Source organism: Lolium rigidum, chromosome 2, assembly GCF_022539505.1.
Source record: "Lolium rigidum isolate FL_2022 chromosome 2, APGP_CSIRO_Lrig_0.1, whole genome shotgun sequence".
NCBI lineage: Eukaryota > Viridiplantae > Streptophyta > Magnoliopsida > Poales > Poaceae > Lolium > Lolium rigidum.
Window position 1 is genome coordinate 78,832,568 of NC_061509.1, and position 18,712 is coordinate 78,851,279.

Here is an 18,712-nt window from a genome sequence, read left to right on the forward strand (position 1 = left end):
ACGTATTTGAGGTTTAGGGTTTGCGGTGTAGTTGCTCTTACATGTTATCTTGTAATGTGACTTTTTCATTTCTGTTCGGACTTATAGATTTATGCACTTGTGTGCATCTTAAATATGTAGGGGTAGATGTAATGGTTAAATTTTTAAATAATAAAACGTCCATTATCGATTATCGAAAAAAAAGTACGTCGAGTGCTCTCCCACGTGAGACGTTCAAAATTTGAACTTCAACAAGGTTTTAAGAGGAAATCAGCATCTTCTTTTCCGATGGTCTATGGACAAGCCAACTCCGCCGCCATGGCGTCCCGTCGAGAAGTCCGCTTCGTCTCCTCCGGCGTCAAGCTCCCGAGCGCCTCCCCGGATCCTGCCCCTGCCCCGGCGCACGCTATACTCTCCGCCGCGCTCCCCTTCTCGCACATCGGCCGCGCCATCGACGCTGCGGCCCGCCGCCTCGCCGCGTCATTTCCCAGCTTCCCAATCGCTTGGGCCGAGAAGGCGGCCGCGCCCTTGCCGCGGAGGCACGAGAAGGATGGCTTCTGTAGCGGGGGCGAGGAGCGGGTGCTGATCAACGAGGTGTCCGTGCGCGGAAAGGACGGGGTTCCCCTGGAACGGCCCGAGCTGGAGGAGGCTGCCGCGGCGGCGCTGCGCGCGTGCCGCCCCAGCGCGGAGCTCACGGCGCGGGAGGTGCAGGAGGATGTGCGCCGCGTCGTGGAGAGCGGTCTCTTCCGCTCCTGCATGCCCGTCGCTGTCGACACCAGTGACGGCATTCGCCTTGTCTTGGAGGTCAGGTTCTTGATTGTTCCCCAATCCACTTCCAATCTTCCATGGCTTAGTTTTCGAGCTGAGGTTGCGAAATTCGGTTTTCTGTGTGTTGTTTAGGTGGAGCCGAACCAGGAATTCCACGGGCTGGTCTGTGAGGGTGCCAAGATGCTGCCTTCTAAGTTCCTAACTGACTCATTTCGTGACCGCCATGGTAGTCTTTTTTGTTCTTCTTGTGTTTAAGAGTCTGTTATGTTACATGAGGTTTACCGACATCATAAATTTGCTTAACTGAGAGTATGTTCCATTTGGTTGATTTGCTTTGCACAATGCTAGGACTCATCAAGAGTGTGTAACGTTGGTCTAGAATGAGGCCAGAATTATTGACTTTTTGAGCTTTTCTTCATACTATGATATCACTAGATTAAGCTATGCAGTATAAATATGAGAAAAATCCAATGAAAAGCTGACACCGCAAATAAAGCACGTCTTTACTGTGTGTCACATTGTCATTGCTATTCATTTTGTTAAATTTTAAAACCAATAACTTTTTTTCACACTCCACATAAATATATGGTATAAAGGCCGATCTTCTGTGATATAATCTTTGTATCATTTCTTTATAGAGAAATGGATTAAGATAGATCATGCCGTTCCTCCTACATGTTCCTCAATTTTATTTTGTTTCTCTAAAAGAAAAAAGAAAAAGGACAAAATAGAACTGATTTCCTCGTGTAATCTATGTATACTCTTATTAGTATGCCCTGGCAACTTTTATACTGGTGAGACTGAGATGTAAGCAATGCCATTTAGATTTGTTCTTGAAACATAATTTACTGTTTGGTTTTACATTATGCAGGGAAAATAATCAACATAAGACATTTATATCAAGTGGTTAAGTCCATTAATGAATGGTATCAGGAGCGCAGTCTTACTGGCATGGTAGGTGGAAAATCAAATAACATAATTCAAGTTCTTACTTTGTCTGTTAATTTCGTGGTCTCTGCTATTTGGTGCTGTATTGCAAATTGTTTGAGAACATTGCCAGACAACAGGCATCTTCTGCCCTTGTGCTAAGGAACAAGTGAACATACCACTGGACTTGAGTTGTTAATCTTCTGCTTTTGTAATGCACTTGCCATTGCTTACATATCAGTCTAAAGAGTATCAAATTGGTAGGGCATACAACATAGTATTCTATTTTGCTGTGTTGTTACTTACTGCCTGGTTCCAGATATGGATATAGAACTTCATTCCCAAGCTTTGCTTTGTTGCTTTTGATGCTACATGTTCTCAATTGTAACAGAACTAGAAATATGATATGTATCAAGTTATCTATTGCTCTTGTGTAAAGAGTAAAGACTTCTGTGTACGCGAAAACAAAAAGTGACTAGAGGTTCCCCTTTTTGTATGTGAATCTCTGCTTGTATACTTTGAGCTCACGCCCATAAGTAGTGATAAGAAAATATGAATTTGCCGTAATTGCTCTCCTGTTAGTTGAGTATGCCAAAGTATTAGGCATCTACCGTTTTAGGTCGTCAAACGCAACAATGTTTATAGCTTTAACTAGTCAAATATACTTTAGCGCTTGATTTGGTCTCAGGTTTCGTCTGCTGAGATCCTTTCTGGAGGAATTCTGAGGTTACAAGTTTCTGAAGCCGAGGTTAATGATATAAATTTTCGCTTTCTGGATAGAAGAACGTGAGAATCCTAGCTTGACTTAGTGAGGTTCTCTTCACTGAATATTGTTTCTATAGCCATGTAATATTCTGATCATTTTTATCTTCTTTGTCTTTCCATTTCCCTGTTAACTAGTGGTGAACCAACTATTGGGAAGACACAACTAGATACCATACTACGGCAACTTACCACCAAGAAGGGTCAGGTCAGTACATTTTTAGAAGCTTCCTTGCCGTATTTGTGTTTAATCTCCTTTTGGGGATTATTAATGGTATTTATAACTGTGTGTATAGATTGTCCTGGGTGCACGATTTTGCAGTACATGATTTTATGAACCATTCTTATTTCACACTTCGCACTATCATGTGTGGTAAAGCATTGATTTTCTGTTGTATGGAAGTTCTGATGCAAATGCTATAACCAAAACCACAAGTACTATTGTCACCGCGGATGTCTACAAGTGTGTTTGGATCATGCTTGTATAGTTTTTTGTGTACGTAAACTTGGATTGATCATTGATGCCAATGTGAAACTACTGTCCTGTAGCCTTGTTGCTGTGATGGACATCTTATCTGTTTTAACTTCTAATGATGAAAATAGGTTTACAATAGAGCACAGGTGAAAAGGGATGTTGAAAGAGTACTCTCTATGGGAATTATGGAGGATGTTACAATAACTCTGCAGCCTGTCGGAGGTGAAGCTAATTTATCTAGCTCCCATTTTTTTAAACAAGCCTTCTTTCTCAAGTACCAGTGTTATTTATGATCTTGTGCAGATTCTAATAAAGTTGATCTTGTAATGAATCTTGTTGAATCCACTGCTGGTGAGATCCTTCGTGACGTTGGCATTTCGAGTCGGTTAGTACAAATAGTCAAGTAGTACTGCTTGGTCACTGAACCAATTTAGTGAATTTGTATGCTTTCATAAAATGTGTTCCTTAGCCTGTAAGGTGCTGACGTGGGTTATTACTTATTATTTACTGGATTTGGAATATTGCATGTAGCCTATATGTGAATTACATTTGAATTTTGAGTTTAACATATATTGTTACCATAATGACAGTGTTTTTCTGCAGGACAACAAATGGGCTTCTTTCTCGACTTCTTGGCGGGTTAGTAGGTTCTTTCAGAGTCATTACTATCTTATTTTCTCTGGAAAGGAATCTAGTACTTCTGATCCATAATAAGTGCCACACGACACTTATTATGGATCGGAGGGAATAGCTTGTTACGTTATGTGATACTGTCGTAGTAATGTTTTTGAGATCATGTTTTTTAAACTCCAGTTGGGTTTGAGCCTTTCTGAAATAACAATTCCAAGAAGCAATCTGAGCTATAAGCTATGGCGAATTAAGTATGGGCTTAAAATGTACTACCTCCGTTCCGATGAATAAGGTTTATAAATTTAGTCAAAAGTAAAAAAAATACTCCGTACTAAGTTTGACCAAATATAAAGAAGAAAATATGAACATCTACAACATGAAACATATATATTATAAAAACATATTTTACGGTGAATCTACTAATATTGATCTGGTATCGTAGATATACATATTTTTTCCAAGAACATTGGTCAAACTTAGAGGATGTTGACTTTTGACTAAATTTATATGGCTTATTCATTGGAACGGAGAGAGTATGAGTTAGAAAGGGGCTCATTCTTATGGCAGGAGGTATTCTCAAGCCCCACCGTTGTATTGGAGCCCCTAAGTTAAGATGACCCTCCAAAGCCTAAGCAGGCCTTTATGAACTGGCATTTTTAAACATTTGATTTTAAACTTCTTAGTTCATCTTACCCGCCCGTATCAACAGAAATTCTACATGTACTTTTTTTTCTCATACTGGAGTTTCTAAACAGCTTGGGATATTCTCATTGTAATGTTTTTGGGAGGAACAAGAAGTTGAATCTCTTACTAAGGGGGGGCCAAATAGATTCGCTTTGTCATTTAAGCTACACTGACCCTTGGATTGACGGTGACAATAAGAGGACGTCCAGAACTGTCATGGTTCAGGTATGTACCTTTAATATGATATCATCTTCACTGTTCCATCATTCCCATCAGCTGAGAATCATGTGCATGCTCTTATAATTCTTTTCTTTTCCAGAATTCTTCAACTCCTGGAACACTTATCCATGGTGGGGACCATCCAGATCATGGGCCTATTACAATAGAACGGGTAACTGCTGGCATCGAATATAGTCGACCATTAAGGCCTAAATGGAGTGGTACATTTGGATTCATATTTCAGGTAAACACGTGAGTCATATTGTTTGTTAAGCAATTTGCTTTCCCCCCACTGCCAGTAGGCCTGTCAGCAGAAGTCCAAAGTAGACATGGTCATGTGCTCATTGGAATCTGCGATGTTGTTACTTGTTAGTACTTAGTACCTTGTTGATTAAAATGGATAAAGATGCATTACTGTTCACTTGCTTACTTCTCCTTTACGAAAAATAGCGTAATTGTGTTTTATTGACACTTTATGCAGCATGCTGGTGCTCGTGATAAAGAAGGCAACCCTGTGATTGGAGATGTCAATAACAACCAGTTAACTGTCAGGTCTCAAATCTTGATGTCTCGTTCAACTTTAGTTTGCACCAGATGTGTATACACAATTGGGTACACCGTGAGTATAATTGTCAGATTAAGTTACTATTTGAAATCTGATAATCCTGTCATGACAATGCAGCGGAGATCCTTATGACTGCACATTACTGGCTAAGCTTGGAGGTGTCTACAGAGACTCTGGAGATCATAGCTCTACAATGGTTACTATTAATCATACACCATTCTAGTGCTTTCTAATTTTTTTAATTGTGAAAGCTGGTTATATCCTCCCATTGTTACTGCTTCCAGTTTGTTTTTAATGCCGAACAAGGTCTGCCCATTCTTCCACAATGGCTTAGATTCAACAGAGTGACAGCACACTTGAAGCAGGGTTATGAAATTGGTCCTGCCCGACTTATGCTAAGGTATGTTTAAGTGCACATCGTGCCATTGATGGACTTATAATGAAAATATGTGTTGCCTGGAGGTTTTACATAGCAGTGGACTTACGTTTTGTTGGTATGTTACTTTCTGTAACACTTATTCTGTGATCTAGCGCTTCTGGCGGTCACGTGGAGGGAAACTTTTCCCCTCATGAAGCATTTTCAGTTGGTGGGACAAACAGTGTAAGAGGATATGAAGAAGGTGCTATCGGTACTGGCCGCTCATATGCAGTTGGCAGTGGAGAAGTTTCTTGCCGCTTGGTAGGTCTTGCCTCTTTTCCCGTATTATTGAGTTGTTTGTTTTTATCAAAAGAACATAAGATAAAATACAGACAGAGCCTATTTTCTCATAAATGCATAATCGGCAACATCAATATACACATAAGAAACTAAAATTGTAGTATTTGATTTTATTATGATAATTTTTAAGATGATGTTTTCTTTTGGATGGGTTGCATGTATTTAAGAATATAGTTAGACAGGTGAAGGAAACAAGCCAATACAGAGGTTACGAATTTTTTTACCGTATCTTTGTTGTATGTAGTACCATTGAAATATGGTAGAGTTGTGCTTTTTATTTTGTTTAGGACAAACGACCCCACCTGACACATGGTTCAGTTCGTCCATGTCAGATCAGTGTAACATCTCAAACCCATGTTGGACACAGATCAATTGCATCACGTACATGGGAAACCTGGTACATGTGTGCATGTGTGCATGTGTGGCCTTTCTTAGCCACACGTAGAAGAGTATTTGAAGAATTATCTTAAGGGAAATTATTATTCCATAACCCCCGATAAGATGCCTGACATCTGACTTGAGATACAAGGATAGTAAACCTAGACAAATACGGACTCCTAGAGACCTAGACCAATACTTATACTCCTTAACATCCAGTTCTCCTTTGTCTGTACAGTTACTTTGCTACCCACAAGTCGCTATCCAGAAATTATCCCATAACCCTCAAAAGACGCCTGGTTTTCAGTTCTCCTTTCTTAGGATTGTTTACTTTGCCAACCATAAAATGTTAATCTATCATGGTTTTCTTCAGCTTCTGATGTTTGTTTAAGTGACGAACTATTTTTACCGATTTATGTACTTGTGTGAACGATCGAATGATTTTGTTACTTGTCATACACTCATACACGATTTCATGGCTAAAAAATTAGTACAGCTGCAATCAAGTACTATTGATGATTGCTACCTGCAATGACAGCTTCTGATGTTTGTTTAAGTTGTCAAAAAAAAAAAGGCATGGCAATGGCTAGTTCCTGTGCTGCTCTGATACACATCGTGTTTGCAGTAACATGAAAAATCAGCCTTCTAAACCGTTGCTTTGATTACTCGCTGTTTTTATTCTCTGTGTAGTTTGGTCCCTTTGAAGGTGTCATCTTCGGTGACTATGGTAGTGATCTTGGCTCTGGTCTAAATGTTCCTGGTAAGTCATGCTGTACTGGCGTTTTGCTTTTGATATATTTGTAGCCCATATCTGGTCTTTGGTCCTAAGAAGGGCTAGTTCTGTACATGTACTCAAATCCTTTAAACCTTGTTTTGGGTTTGAAGAAAAGTATCCAATTCAGGTTCTAAATGAGGAAAGCTACCCTGTTGTACTATTAGCTTTTGCCTCTTATTTTAGGTAGTTAATTAATAAGATTTTGCGGCTGGCGAAACTGGCCTGATATGGGTACACTTTTTATGCATATGTACTGGCACAGCTTTCCACTAAACTATATTCTCAGTTCCACAATCTCGCATGGTTTCTTCTTTATTCAGGGAACCCAGCAGGAGCCCATGGGAATCCAGGAAGTGGTTACGGGTATGGTGTTGGCATCCGCATGAACTCACCGCTGGGGCTTCTCAGAGTCGAGTACGCTTTCAACGATCAACAAGTAGGACGATTTCACTTTGGGGCTGGCCACAGAAATTAACCTGTCCGAGGGGCTGTTATTTAATCTAGATGATCCTCCATCTGATCTACTGAGTATTTGGCGCTCGTAGGAATGGTGCCATTTCTTATCATGTCTTTGCAATATCGATACAAGTTCTTGTCAAGGAAGTTTTATCTAGCCCACATTGCCTAGTAGCATGTAGCATAGTTTTTCTTCCTTTTCTGTTGTAAACATATACTGATGCTGGTGAATCGTAGCGACTTTTTTTTTCTTTTTTCGAGAGCACGCGCAAAACGTGTCTTATCTTTATAGAAGGGAAGAGAGTGTCAAATTACAAGAACAGCACCGTGGCGCTGCGAACACACACAGACGCCACCCGCCCTCCGCCACTACGGGAGAGCCGGCATGTGCCGACGGCCAAGCGATGTGCCGACGGCCAAATGTCGGGGCCGTCGGCACAGAAGCCCTCGTCGACCGGCGACGGAGTTGACCGTCGGCATAGGCCGGCCGTCGGCACACTGCATGCTACACCGACGGTCACCGTCGGCGCAACCATGGCCGTCGCCACAAAAATAGAGCGCCCGAAGGTCACCGTCGGCACAGATTCACCCGTCGGCACAGGCGCTGGTAGGTGGGCCGAGCCGTTACGCTGTCACGGCGCCGTCTATGCTGTGCCGACGGTGGCCCACGGCGCAACCTCGGCCGTCGGCCCAGTACCTGACAACTGGGTCCCTTCTTCTACTGTGCCGACGGTGGCCCACGGCACAACCTCGGCCGTCGGCACAGCCCATCATTTTTATTTAACATTTTTTATTTAACATTTTTTATTTAACATTTTTTATTTAACATTTTTTACTACATATAATTGATAATCCCAATCATTTTTATTTGTTTATTTCTTTCTTACTGCTAGTTTGGCGAACCCCTTTGCGGGAAACCTATATATGTATAAGGGCGGTATAAGGACACAAAAGTGATATACTTAAGAACTTAAGACCCGATACAAAACACTTAAATAAATAGACTCACACACATACCAAAGCGCTTACAGAACTAGACCCACACACGAACCGAAACAGTTAAAGAACTGCACCCACACACAGGAACCAAAACACTTAAAGAAACTACACCCACACACAGGAACCAAAACACTTAAAGAACTAGACCCAAGAACTACACCCACACACGAACAAATCACTTAACACTGGGTCGACACATGACCCGCTAGACACACGGACTCGACACACACACATATTAATCAGAGAAGTCGAAATCTTCATCCTCGCTGGGGGTGTCCTCTGAAGCGGTGGTTGTGAGGTTCCACGACCACCGTTCATCATTCTCCCCCATGTCGACGCCTCTCCTTTGGCGTACTCTGCTTCAACCTCGGCCTTCCTCGCCGCTTTCCCGCCCTCCTCTCTCTCCGTACGTCCGCTTCTCCTTCCGGAATGCGCGCGTTGCCTCGACGTCTCCGGGATGGTCTCGCGCCACCGTGCCATGAACTGCTCGTCCGCCTCGGTGGTATCAATCCGCCGCCGGCCAGCCCCGTACCGCCGCGCTTCACCCCGTGGAGCGAAGTAGCGGCTCGCAGAGAGACTCGAGCTTCCGTCGAGACCCGACCTCCGGGAAATTCATTTCGTGGCGCGGCCGGCCAAACCTCCAAGCCGCAACGTCGTATGCGCGGGCAGCAGCCTCCTTCGTGTAGAAGGTGCCGAGCCACACACGCGTACCACCGGCGGTGATTTCGGCCCGCGAAATGTCCCGCAGGCCGCAGGCGAACGCCGATGAAGCCCGTGTTGCTACGGCGACGAGGAGCCATCTCGGCGGCAGCTTAGAGGATTTTGTGGTTCTATTGGATGAGAGAAGCGATGAAGGGAGAAATGTTGTCGGTGCTCGTTAGTGGAGAAGACATGGCTATATATAGGCCGGCAAGGGGCCGAAACGGCGGGAGAACTTGGCGGGAGGGAATGGGCGGGAAAGGGTGGGCGGGAAAACTTGGCGGGAAATCATGGAGGAAAAAAAAAGGCGGGAGAGAAGGAGCGGGAAAGGGTGGGCGGGAAAAAAGGGCGGGAGAGAAGCAGCGTGAAAGGGTGGGCAGGAAAAAAAGGCGGGAGAGAAGGAGCGGGAAAGGGTGGGCGGGAAAAAAGAGCGGGAAAGGGTTTCCACATGTACCTATGACCTAACCAAGCTCAAATGGAGGCACACGCCCACCGGGGGACCCCCGATGGGATGCGATCAAAGGGGTAGACGGCGCGGTCAACGTAACTAGGGTTTCTTCGAAATCGAGCATCGGATCTAGGGAATGGCCCCAAAACTTGTGTGTGTCCACATGGCATGCACATAAGTGATTTGTGATGGTTCTACATCCAATGCTACCCCCCGGGTGTGTCCGGCTTCTCGGACAGGGGGTTCCTACACTTAGGCAGATTCCCGCATGTATAGGGGGAACTCCCTGAGGTGAACCGGAGAGAACCTTGTGATCATATGGGATGATCCTTGTTTCCACATGTACCTATGACCTAACCAAGCTCAAATGGAGGCACACGCCCACCGGGGGACCCCCGATGGGATGCGATCAAAGGGGTAGACGGCGCGGTCAACGTAACTAGGGTTTCTTCGTAAATCGAGCATCGGATCTAGGGAATGGCCCCAAAACTTGTGTGTGTCCACATGGCATGCACATAAGTGATTTGTGATGGTTCTACATCCAATGCTACCCCCCGGGTGTGTCCGGCTTCTCGGACAGGGGTTCCTACACTTAGGCAGATTCCCGCATGTATAGGGGGAACTCCCTCGGAGGTGAACCGGAGAGAACCTTGTGATCATATGGGATGATCCTTGTTTCCACATGTACCTATGACCTAACCAAGCTCAAATGGAGGCACACGCCCACCGGGGCACCCCCGATGGGATGCAGTCAAAGGGGTAGACGGCGCGGTCAACAGAACTAGGGTTTCTTCAGAAATCGAGCATCGGATCTAGGGAATGGCCCCAAAACTTGTGTGTGTCCACATGGCATGCACATAAGTGATTTGTGATGGTTCTACATCCAATGCTACCCCCGGGTGTGTCCGGCTTCTCGGACAGGGGGTTCCTACACTTAGGCGGATTCTCGCATGTATAGGGAACTCCCTCGGAGGTGAACCGGAGAGAACCTTGTGATCATATGGGATGATCCTTGTTTCCACATGTACCTATGACCTAACCAAGCTCAAATGGAGGCACACGCCCACCGGGGCACCCCCGATGGGATGCAGTCAAAGGGGTAGACGGCGCGGTCAACAGAACTAGGGTTTCTTCAGAAATCGAGCATCGGATCTAGGGAATGGCCCCAAAACTTGGGTGTGTCCACATGGCATGCACATAAGTGATTTGTGATGGTTCTACATCCAATGCTACCCCCCGGGTGTGTCCGCTTCTCGGACAGGGGGTTCCTACACTTAGGCGAGTCTCGCATGTATAGGGGAACTCCCTGAGGTGAACCGGAGAGAACCTTGTGATCATATGGGATGATCCTTGTTTCCACATGTACCTATGACCTAACCAAGCTCAAATGGAGGCACACGCCCACCGGGGACCCCCGATGGGATGCGATCAAAGGGGTAGACGCGCGCGGTCAACGAACTAGGGTTTCTTCGTAAATCGAGCATCGGATCTAGGGAATGGCCCCAAAACTTGTGTGTGTCCACATGGCATGCACATAAGTGATTTGTGATGGTTCTACATCCAATGCTACCCCCCCGGTGTGTCCGGCTTCTCGGACAGGGGGTTCCTACACTTAGGCGGATTCCGCATGTATAGAGGGAACTCCCTGAGGTGAACCGGAGAGAACCTTGTGATCATATGGGATGATCCTTGTTTCCACATGTACCTATGACCTAACCAAGCTCAAATGGAGGCACACGCCCACCGGGGCACCCCCGATGGGATGCGATCAAAGGGGTAGACTGGCGCGGTCAACGTAACTAGGGTTTCTTCGTAAATCGAGCATCGGATCTAGGGAATGGCCCCAAAACTTGTGTGTGTCCACATGGCATGCACATAAGTGATTTGTGATGGTTCTACATCCAATGCTACCCCCCGGTGTGTCCGGCTTCTCGGACGGGGGTTCCTACACTTAGGCGCATTCCGCATGTATAGTGGGAACTCCCTCGAGGTGAACCGGAGAGAACCTTGTGATCATATGGGATGATCCTTGTTTCCACATGTACCTATGACCTAACCAAGCTCAAATGGAGGCACACGCCCACCGGGGACCCCGATGGGATGCGAGTCAAAGGGGTAGACTGGCGCGGTCAACGTAACTAGGGTTTCTTCGAAATCGAGCATCGGATCTAGGGAATGGCCCCAAAACTTGTGTGTGTCCACATGGCATGCACATAAGTGATTTGTGATGGTTCTACATCCAATGCTACCCCCCGGGTGTGTCCGGCTTCTCGGACAGGGGGTTCCTACACTTAGGCGGATTCCGCATGTATAGGGGAACTCCTCGAGGTGAACCGGAGAGAACCTTGTGATCATATGGGATGATCCTTGTTTCCACATGTACCTATGACCTAACCAAGCTCAAATGGAGGCACACGCCCACCGGGGCACCCCGATGGGATGCGATCAAAGGGGTAGACGGCGCGGTCAACGTAACTAGGGTTTTCTTCGAAATCGAGCATCGGATCTAGGGAATGGCCCCAAAACTTGTGTGTGTCCACATGGCATGCACATAAGTGATTTGTGATGGTTCTACATCCAATGCTACCCCCCGGGTGTGTCCCGGCTTCTCGGACAGGGGGTTCCTACACTTAGGCGGATTCCCGCATGTATAGGGGGAACTCCCTCGGAGGTGAACCGGAGAGAACCTTGTGATCATATGGGATGATCCTTGTTTCCACATGTACCTATGACCTAACCAAGCTCAAATGGAGGCACACGCCCACCGGGGCACCCCGATGGGATGCAGTCAAAGGGGTAGACGGCGCGGTCAACAGAACTAGGGTTTCTTCAGAAATCGAGCATCGGATCTAGGGAATGGCCCCAAAACTTGTGTGTGTCCACATGGCATGCACATAAGTGATTTGTGATGGTTCTACATCCAATGCTACCCCCCGGGTGTGTCCGGCTTCTCGGACGAGGGGTTCCTACACTTAGGCGAGTCCCGCATGTATAGGGGGAACTCCCTCGGAGGTGAACCGGAGAGAACCTTGTGATCATATGGGATGATCCTTGTTTCCACATGTACCTATGACCTAACCAAGCTCAAATGGAGGCACACGCCCACCGGGGACCCCCGATGGGATGCGATCAAAGGGGTAGACGGCGCGGTCAACGTAACTAGGGTTTCTTCGAAAATCGAGCATCGGATCTAGGGAATGGCCCCAAAACTTGTGTGTGTCCACATGGCATGCACATAAGTGATTTGTGATGGTTCTACATCCAATGCTACCCCCCGGGTGTGTCCGCTTCTCGGACGGGGGTTCCTACACTTAGGCGCATTCCGCATGTATAGGGGGAACTCCCTCGGAGGTGAACCGGAGAGAACCTTGTGATCATATGGGATGATCCTTGTTTCCACATGTACCTATGACCTAACCAAGCTCAAATGGAGGCACACGCCCACCGGGGCACCCCGATGGGATGCGATCAAAGGGGTAGACGGCGCGGTCAACGTAGCCAGGGTTTCTTCGGAAATCGAGCATCGGATCTAGGAATGGCCCCAAAACTTGTGTGTGTCCACATGGAATGCACATAAGTGATTTGTGATGGTTCTACATCCAATGCTACCCCCGGTGTGTCCGGCTTCTCGGACGGGGGTTCCTACACTTAGGCGGATTCTCGCATGTATAGGTGGGAACTCCCTCGGAGGTGAACCGGAGAGAACCTTGTGATCATATGGGATGATCCTTGTTTACACATGTACCTATGACCTAACCAAGCTCAAATGGAGGCACACGCCCACCGGGGACCCCGATGGGATGCGATCAAAGGGGTAGACGAGCGCGGTCAACGTAACTAGGGTTTCTTCGGAAATCGAGCATCGGATCTAGGGAATGGCCCCAAAACTTGTGTGTGTCCACATGGCATGCACATAAGTGATTTGTGATGGTTCTACATCCAATGCTACCCCCGGGTGTGTCCGGCTTCTCGGACAGGGGTTCCTACACTTAGGCGGATTCCGCATGTATAGGGGGAACTCCTCGGAGGTGAACCGGAGAGAACCTTGTGATCATATGGGATGATCCTTGTTTCCACATGTACCTATGACCTAACCAAGCTCAAATGGAGGCACACGCCCACCGGGGACCCCCGATGGGATGCGGTCAAAGGGGTAGACGGCGCGGTCAACGTAACTAGGGTTTCTTCAGAAATCGAGCATCGGATCTAGGGAATGGCCCCAAAACTTGTGTGTGTCCACATGGCATGCACATAAGTGATTTGTGATGGTTCTACATCCAATGCTACCCCCCGGGTGTGTCCGGCTTCTCGGACAGGGGGTTCCTACACTTAGGCGTAGTTCGCATGTATAGGGGGAACTCCCTCGGAGGTGAACCGGAGAGAACCTTGTGATCATATGGGATGATCCTTGTTTCCACATGTACCTATGACCTAACCAAGCTCAAATGGAGGCACACGCCCACCGGGGACCCCGATGGGATGCGATCAAAGGGGTAGACGGCGCGGTCAACGGAACTAGGGTTTCTTCGTAAATCGAGCATCGGATCTAGGGAATGGCCCCAAAACTTGTGTGTGTCCACATGGCATGCACATAAGTGATTTGTGATGGTTCTACATCCAATGCTACCCCCCCCGGTGTGTCCGGCTTCTCGGACAGGGGGTTCCTACACTTAGGCAGATTCTGCATGTATAGGGGGGAACTCCCTCGGAGGTGAACCGGAGAGAACCTTGTGATCATATGGGATGATCCTTGTTTCCACATGTACCTATGACCTAACCAAGCTCAAATGGAGGCACACGCCCACCGGGGCACCCCGATGGGATGCGATCAAAGGGGTAGACGGCGCGGTCAACGTAACTAGGGTTTCTTCGTAAATCGAGCATCGGATCTAGGGAATGGCCCCAAAACTTGTGTGTGTCCACATGGCATGCACATAAGTGATTTGTGATGGTTCTACATCCAATGCTACCCCCCGGGTGTGTCCGGCTTCTCGGACGGGGGTTCCTACACTTAGGCGGATTCTCGCATGTATAGGGGGAACTCCCTCGGAGGTGAACCGGAGAGAACCTTGTGATCATATGGGATGATCCTTGTTTCCACATGTACCTATGACCTAACCAAGCTCAAATGGAGGCACACGCCCACCGGGGCACCCCGATGGGATGCGATCAAAGGGGTAGACGGCGCGGTCAACGAACTAGGGTTTCTCCGAAATCGAGCATCGGATCTAGGGAATGGCCCCAAAACTTGTGTGTGTCCACATGGCATGCACATAAGTGATTTGTGATGGTTCTACATCCAATGCTACCCCCCCGGGTGTGTCCGGCTTCTCGGACAGGGGGTTCCTACACTTAGGCAGATTCTGCATGTATAGGGGGAACTCCTCGGAGGTGAACCGGAGAGAACCTTGTGATCATATGGGATGATCCTTGTTTCCACATGTACCTATGACCTAACCAAGCTCAAATGGAGGCACACGCCCACCGGGGCACCCCCGATGGGATGCAGTCAAAGGGGTAGACGGCGCGGTCAACAGAACTAGGGTTTCTTCAGAAATCGAGCATCGGATCTAGGGAATGGCCCCAAAACTTGTGTGTGTCCACCGCCGCAGATGCTGGATGGAGCGGAGGGTCGGCAGGTGCACGGCGTGGTGGTCCGTGGATATGTACGCAGAGTGTCGGGACTGTCCAATTAGGGTTAGGGTTATGATTTGAGATGATCTATTCTATTCTTATTTTTTGTAGTAAATAGTGACAATATTTATTTTAAAAAATAAAAAGGAAAATAAAAAAATAGAAAAAATAAAAAAAATAAAAAATAAAAAAATAAAAAAACTACCTGTGCCGACGGTCACCGTCGGCACAACCTAGCCGTCGGCACAGGTGGGTCGACCATAATGGTCAGACCCACACAACGCACGCCACATCCACACACAGATCGAGCCCCCGCGCCTTACCTCTCAACCGCCGCCGCCACCCACCGCCACCCGCCGCCGCCGCCACCCCCGCCGAGCTGCTCCGCCGCCACCGCTCTAGATCCCGCCGAGCTGCTCTGCCGCCACCCGCCGCCGCGCCATCCCCGCAGCAACCCGGCCCCGCCCCCGCCGCCGCGCCATTTCCCGGCCAGCCCGCGCCCCGCCCCGCCGCCGCGCCTCCCCGCAGAGCCTAGCCCGTCCCCCCGCCGCCGCGCCTCCCCGCAGCATCTCGCCGCCGCAGCAGCCCGCAGAAGCCCCAGCCCCCTGCCGCCTCACCGGCCCCTCGCCCGCAGCAGCCGCTGCCCCCTCAACGGCCGGCCATGGTAAGGCTCTTCTTACATTTTGTTTCTTTTTTTAGCTTTTTAGTAGTAGGAATTAGCTAGGTATATTAATGAAATTAAAATGGAAGAGAAAAGGCAAATACGTATCTTTACTATTAAATTAAAATAGGACGTGATGGTTGGTGATGGTAGGTCTTACCAGAAAAAGAAGTGGTATGTCCGTTGTTTACACGGCAACATGGACCAGGACTAACAACGTGTTTGTGTTAGCGATAATAATCCGAACCAAAGAGGATATGCCGATATGATGTCGTGTGCGTTTTGGTTTCGCGTATGTGCCAGAGTAGAGCTAGAGTCCATCACCGATTATATATGGGTGTGCCTGCGTGATCAAATCAGCTTCCGCGTGCCTGCGTGAGTACTAGCTAATCGACTGATGATTGATTCACCGTTTAAGGATAGGACCACGCTAGAACAAGACCGGATGGGAGACTGATTTTGCTAGTATATGTGAAATATAAATGGAAAAGGTATAGGAATTGGCAAAATATTGAAATGGAATAGAAATAGGAAATAATTTGAAAGAAACATGAATAATGTAAATTGAAATTGAAATGATATTTAAAATGGAAATTGAAATGAAATAAATTAGAATTTTGTAGAAATGCATTTGTTTTATCAATTGATGAATTTGCATTGACAAATTTTTATTATTCTAACTAGGTCCCGTAGTGAGCATCCCGCGTGACGATCCCAGATCTTGCGGCGCATCTCTACGGCCGTCGACATCGCCGGTTGTTCGACTACTTCCTCTACAGCCGAGGGTGAGCTGAATTGCCGACTCCCCCTCCGCATTTTTTATGTCACTAGATTTAATTTCTCCGTCAAGTCGTGTAACCTAGGTGTCAATTCCCGTCCGCAAGCGTTACGCGGATAAATATGCATTAGTGGTCAGCATATTTTGAACCGTAACGCTTGTGGCATTTACGGACAGTCGCTGGACCCGTAGTTGGGTACGTTTTCCACGTTGCTCGGGTGCGAGACAGGATTTCGTCGGCGCCTCCCTGTTGTTCTCCGGATGCACATCCTCTCGGCTTTTGCCGAGACGTGTATCGGGAGAGCAGCGGGAGGTGCTGCCGAGCTCCTGTCTCGCACCCGAGCGAACGTGGAGAACGTACCCAACTACGGGTCCGGGGCTGCTAGGAGCCCACCTAGTAGAGATGTAGGTTGATGCACGCGTTTTCGCCGGTAGAAAAATAAAAATATGATGCATTCAATTTCATGCTACTATTTGTTGTTTGTCACGCAATAAAGCAGGATGGCTGATAATGAGTGGATGTACAAGTGGCCGTGTTAGTTCGACTCAAGTAACGGATGAATGGAAATGGAAGACCGATTTGTTAGTGAAGGAGTTAGCTCGTGGTTCGAAGGGGGTCGTTCGTCCCCGTTGCCCTTGCGAGTGTACTGCAGGAGGCGTCATCCTAAGGATATTCTAGAGATGACTAAACACCTTTGGTGGAATGGGTATATGCGTGACTACGACCCGCCGGTCGACTTTTCTCGGCACGAACGTGATAGAGGTGAGGTGATGCGGCAGCGGATCGATGGCAATGAGAACGATGGCATCTTAAACTTGCTAGATGATCTTCGGGATGCTGACATGCCAGAGTTACCATGGGACGAACAGTCTGAACCGGAGGAACCGCCTGAACCGGAGGGACCGCCACAACCGGAGGAACTTCCAGAGGAGGAACCTGAGCCAACCGCGAGGGCCTTCATTGATATGATGGCCTCAGCTAGGAGGCCTCTATACCCGGGTGCAAAAATGTCTCAACTTGATGGCATCACGCGAGTTGCTAGCCGACAAGTGCATGTTTGAGAGTACTCGAGCATCCTTTGAAAAGACTCGAACACGGTAGGTAACATGTTGCTCGAAGGTCATTGCTTGCCCAAGACCATGTACGAAACGAAGAAAATCTTGAAAGCATTGAAAATGGATTATGTAACATATGATGTCTGTCCAAAACTTTGCCTTTTGTTTTGGAAAGACTATGCGGATGACAAGTACTCGTGCCAAGTGTGGTCACTCTAGGTATCATGAGGTAGATGTAGGCAATGGTCGGAAGAGGCGGACAAAAGTAGCCATAAAGATTCTTCGTTATCTCCCATTCATCAAAAGAATCCAGCGGCTTTACATGTTCGAGGAGACCGCCAGCGGATGACATGGCATAAGACCGGGATAAGATTGCAGGACGAGAAGAAACGGGTACCCATGGTACATCCATCCGATGGTCAATCATGGAAGCACTTCGATGAAAAGCACCCAAATGAGGCAAGTGAGGCTCGGAATGTTAGAATTGCGATAGCAACCGATGGATTCAACCCATATGGTATGTCGATCGCCGCGTACAGCTGCTGGCCCGTGTTTGTTATTCCGCTCAATCTCCCTCCCGGAGTCGTAATGCAAAGGAAGAACATATTCTTGTCGATGATCCTTCCGGGGCCTGAATATCCAGGGAAGAAATTGAGTGTCTTAATGCAACCACTTGTGGATGATTTGCACCACTCGTGGCATCACGGTACATTGACATACGACCGAGCCTCAAAGAGAAACTTCATCATGAAAGTTTGGTTCCACTATTCGATGCATGACCTACCCGGGTACGCCCTATTCCGTGGGCATAGTACAGCTGGTAAGTTTCCATGCCCAAGTGTGCGTGCACGAACTAGAATTCGAGCACCTAAAAGCTGGACACAAATATGTTGCCTTTGACAAACACCGCAAGTTCCTCAGTCCAGGGCATCGGTTCAGATCTGACAAGAAGAACTTCACGAAAGGCGTAGTTGTGCTTGAACATAAAGAAATACCAAAGTTCGATGGTGCAACTGTTGATGGTGAGCTACGTGCTCTCCAGCCTAGTAAGGAACCCGGCCACCAATTTGAGGGATATGGTAAAACGCACAACTGGACTCA

The 18,712-nt window shown here is 47.5% G+C and overlaps 1 protein-coding gene across 1 annotated transcript; it reads left to right on the plus strand.

The window, feature by feature from the left end:
* The first annotated feature begins 297 nt into the window (after window positions 1-297).
* LOC124686771 (outer envelope protein 80, chloroplastic-like) lies at window positions 298-7,500 on the plus strand. The gene is made up of 16 exons (XM_047220670.1): window positions 298-783; window positions 880-973; window positions 1,619-1,701; window positions 2,363-2,460; window positions 2,575-2,644; window positions 3,040-3,133; window positions 3,215-3,296; window positions 3,515-3,550; window positions 4,297-4,450; window positions 4,545-4,688; window positions 4,926-4,996; window positions 5,127-5,205; window positions 5,294-5,409; window positions 5,541-5,688; window positions 6,796-6,865; window positions 7,201-7,500. Exons 1-16 carry the CDS (start codon window positions 298-300, stop codon window positions 7,353-7,355), a joined length of 1,980 nt encoding a protein of 659 aa, XP_047076626.1. The 3' UTR covers window positions 7,356-7,500.
* Window positions 7,501-18,712: the final 11,212 nt, after the last annotated feature.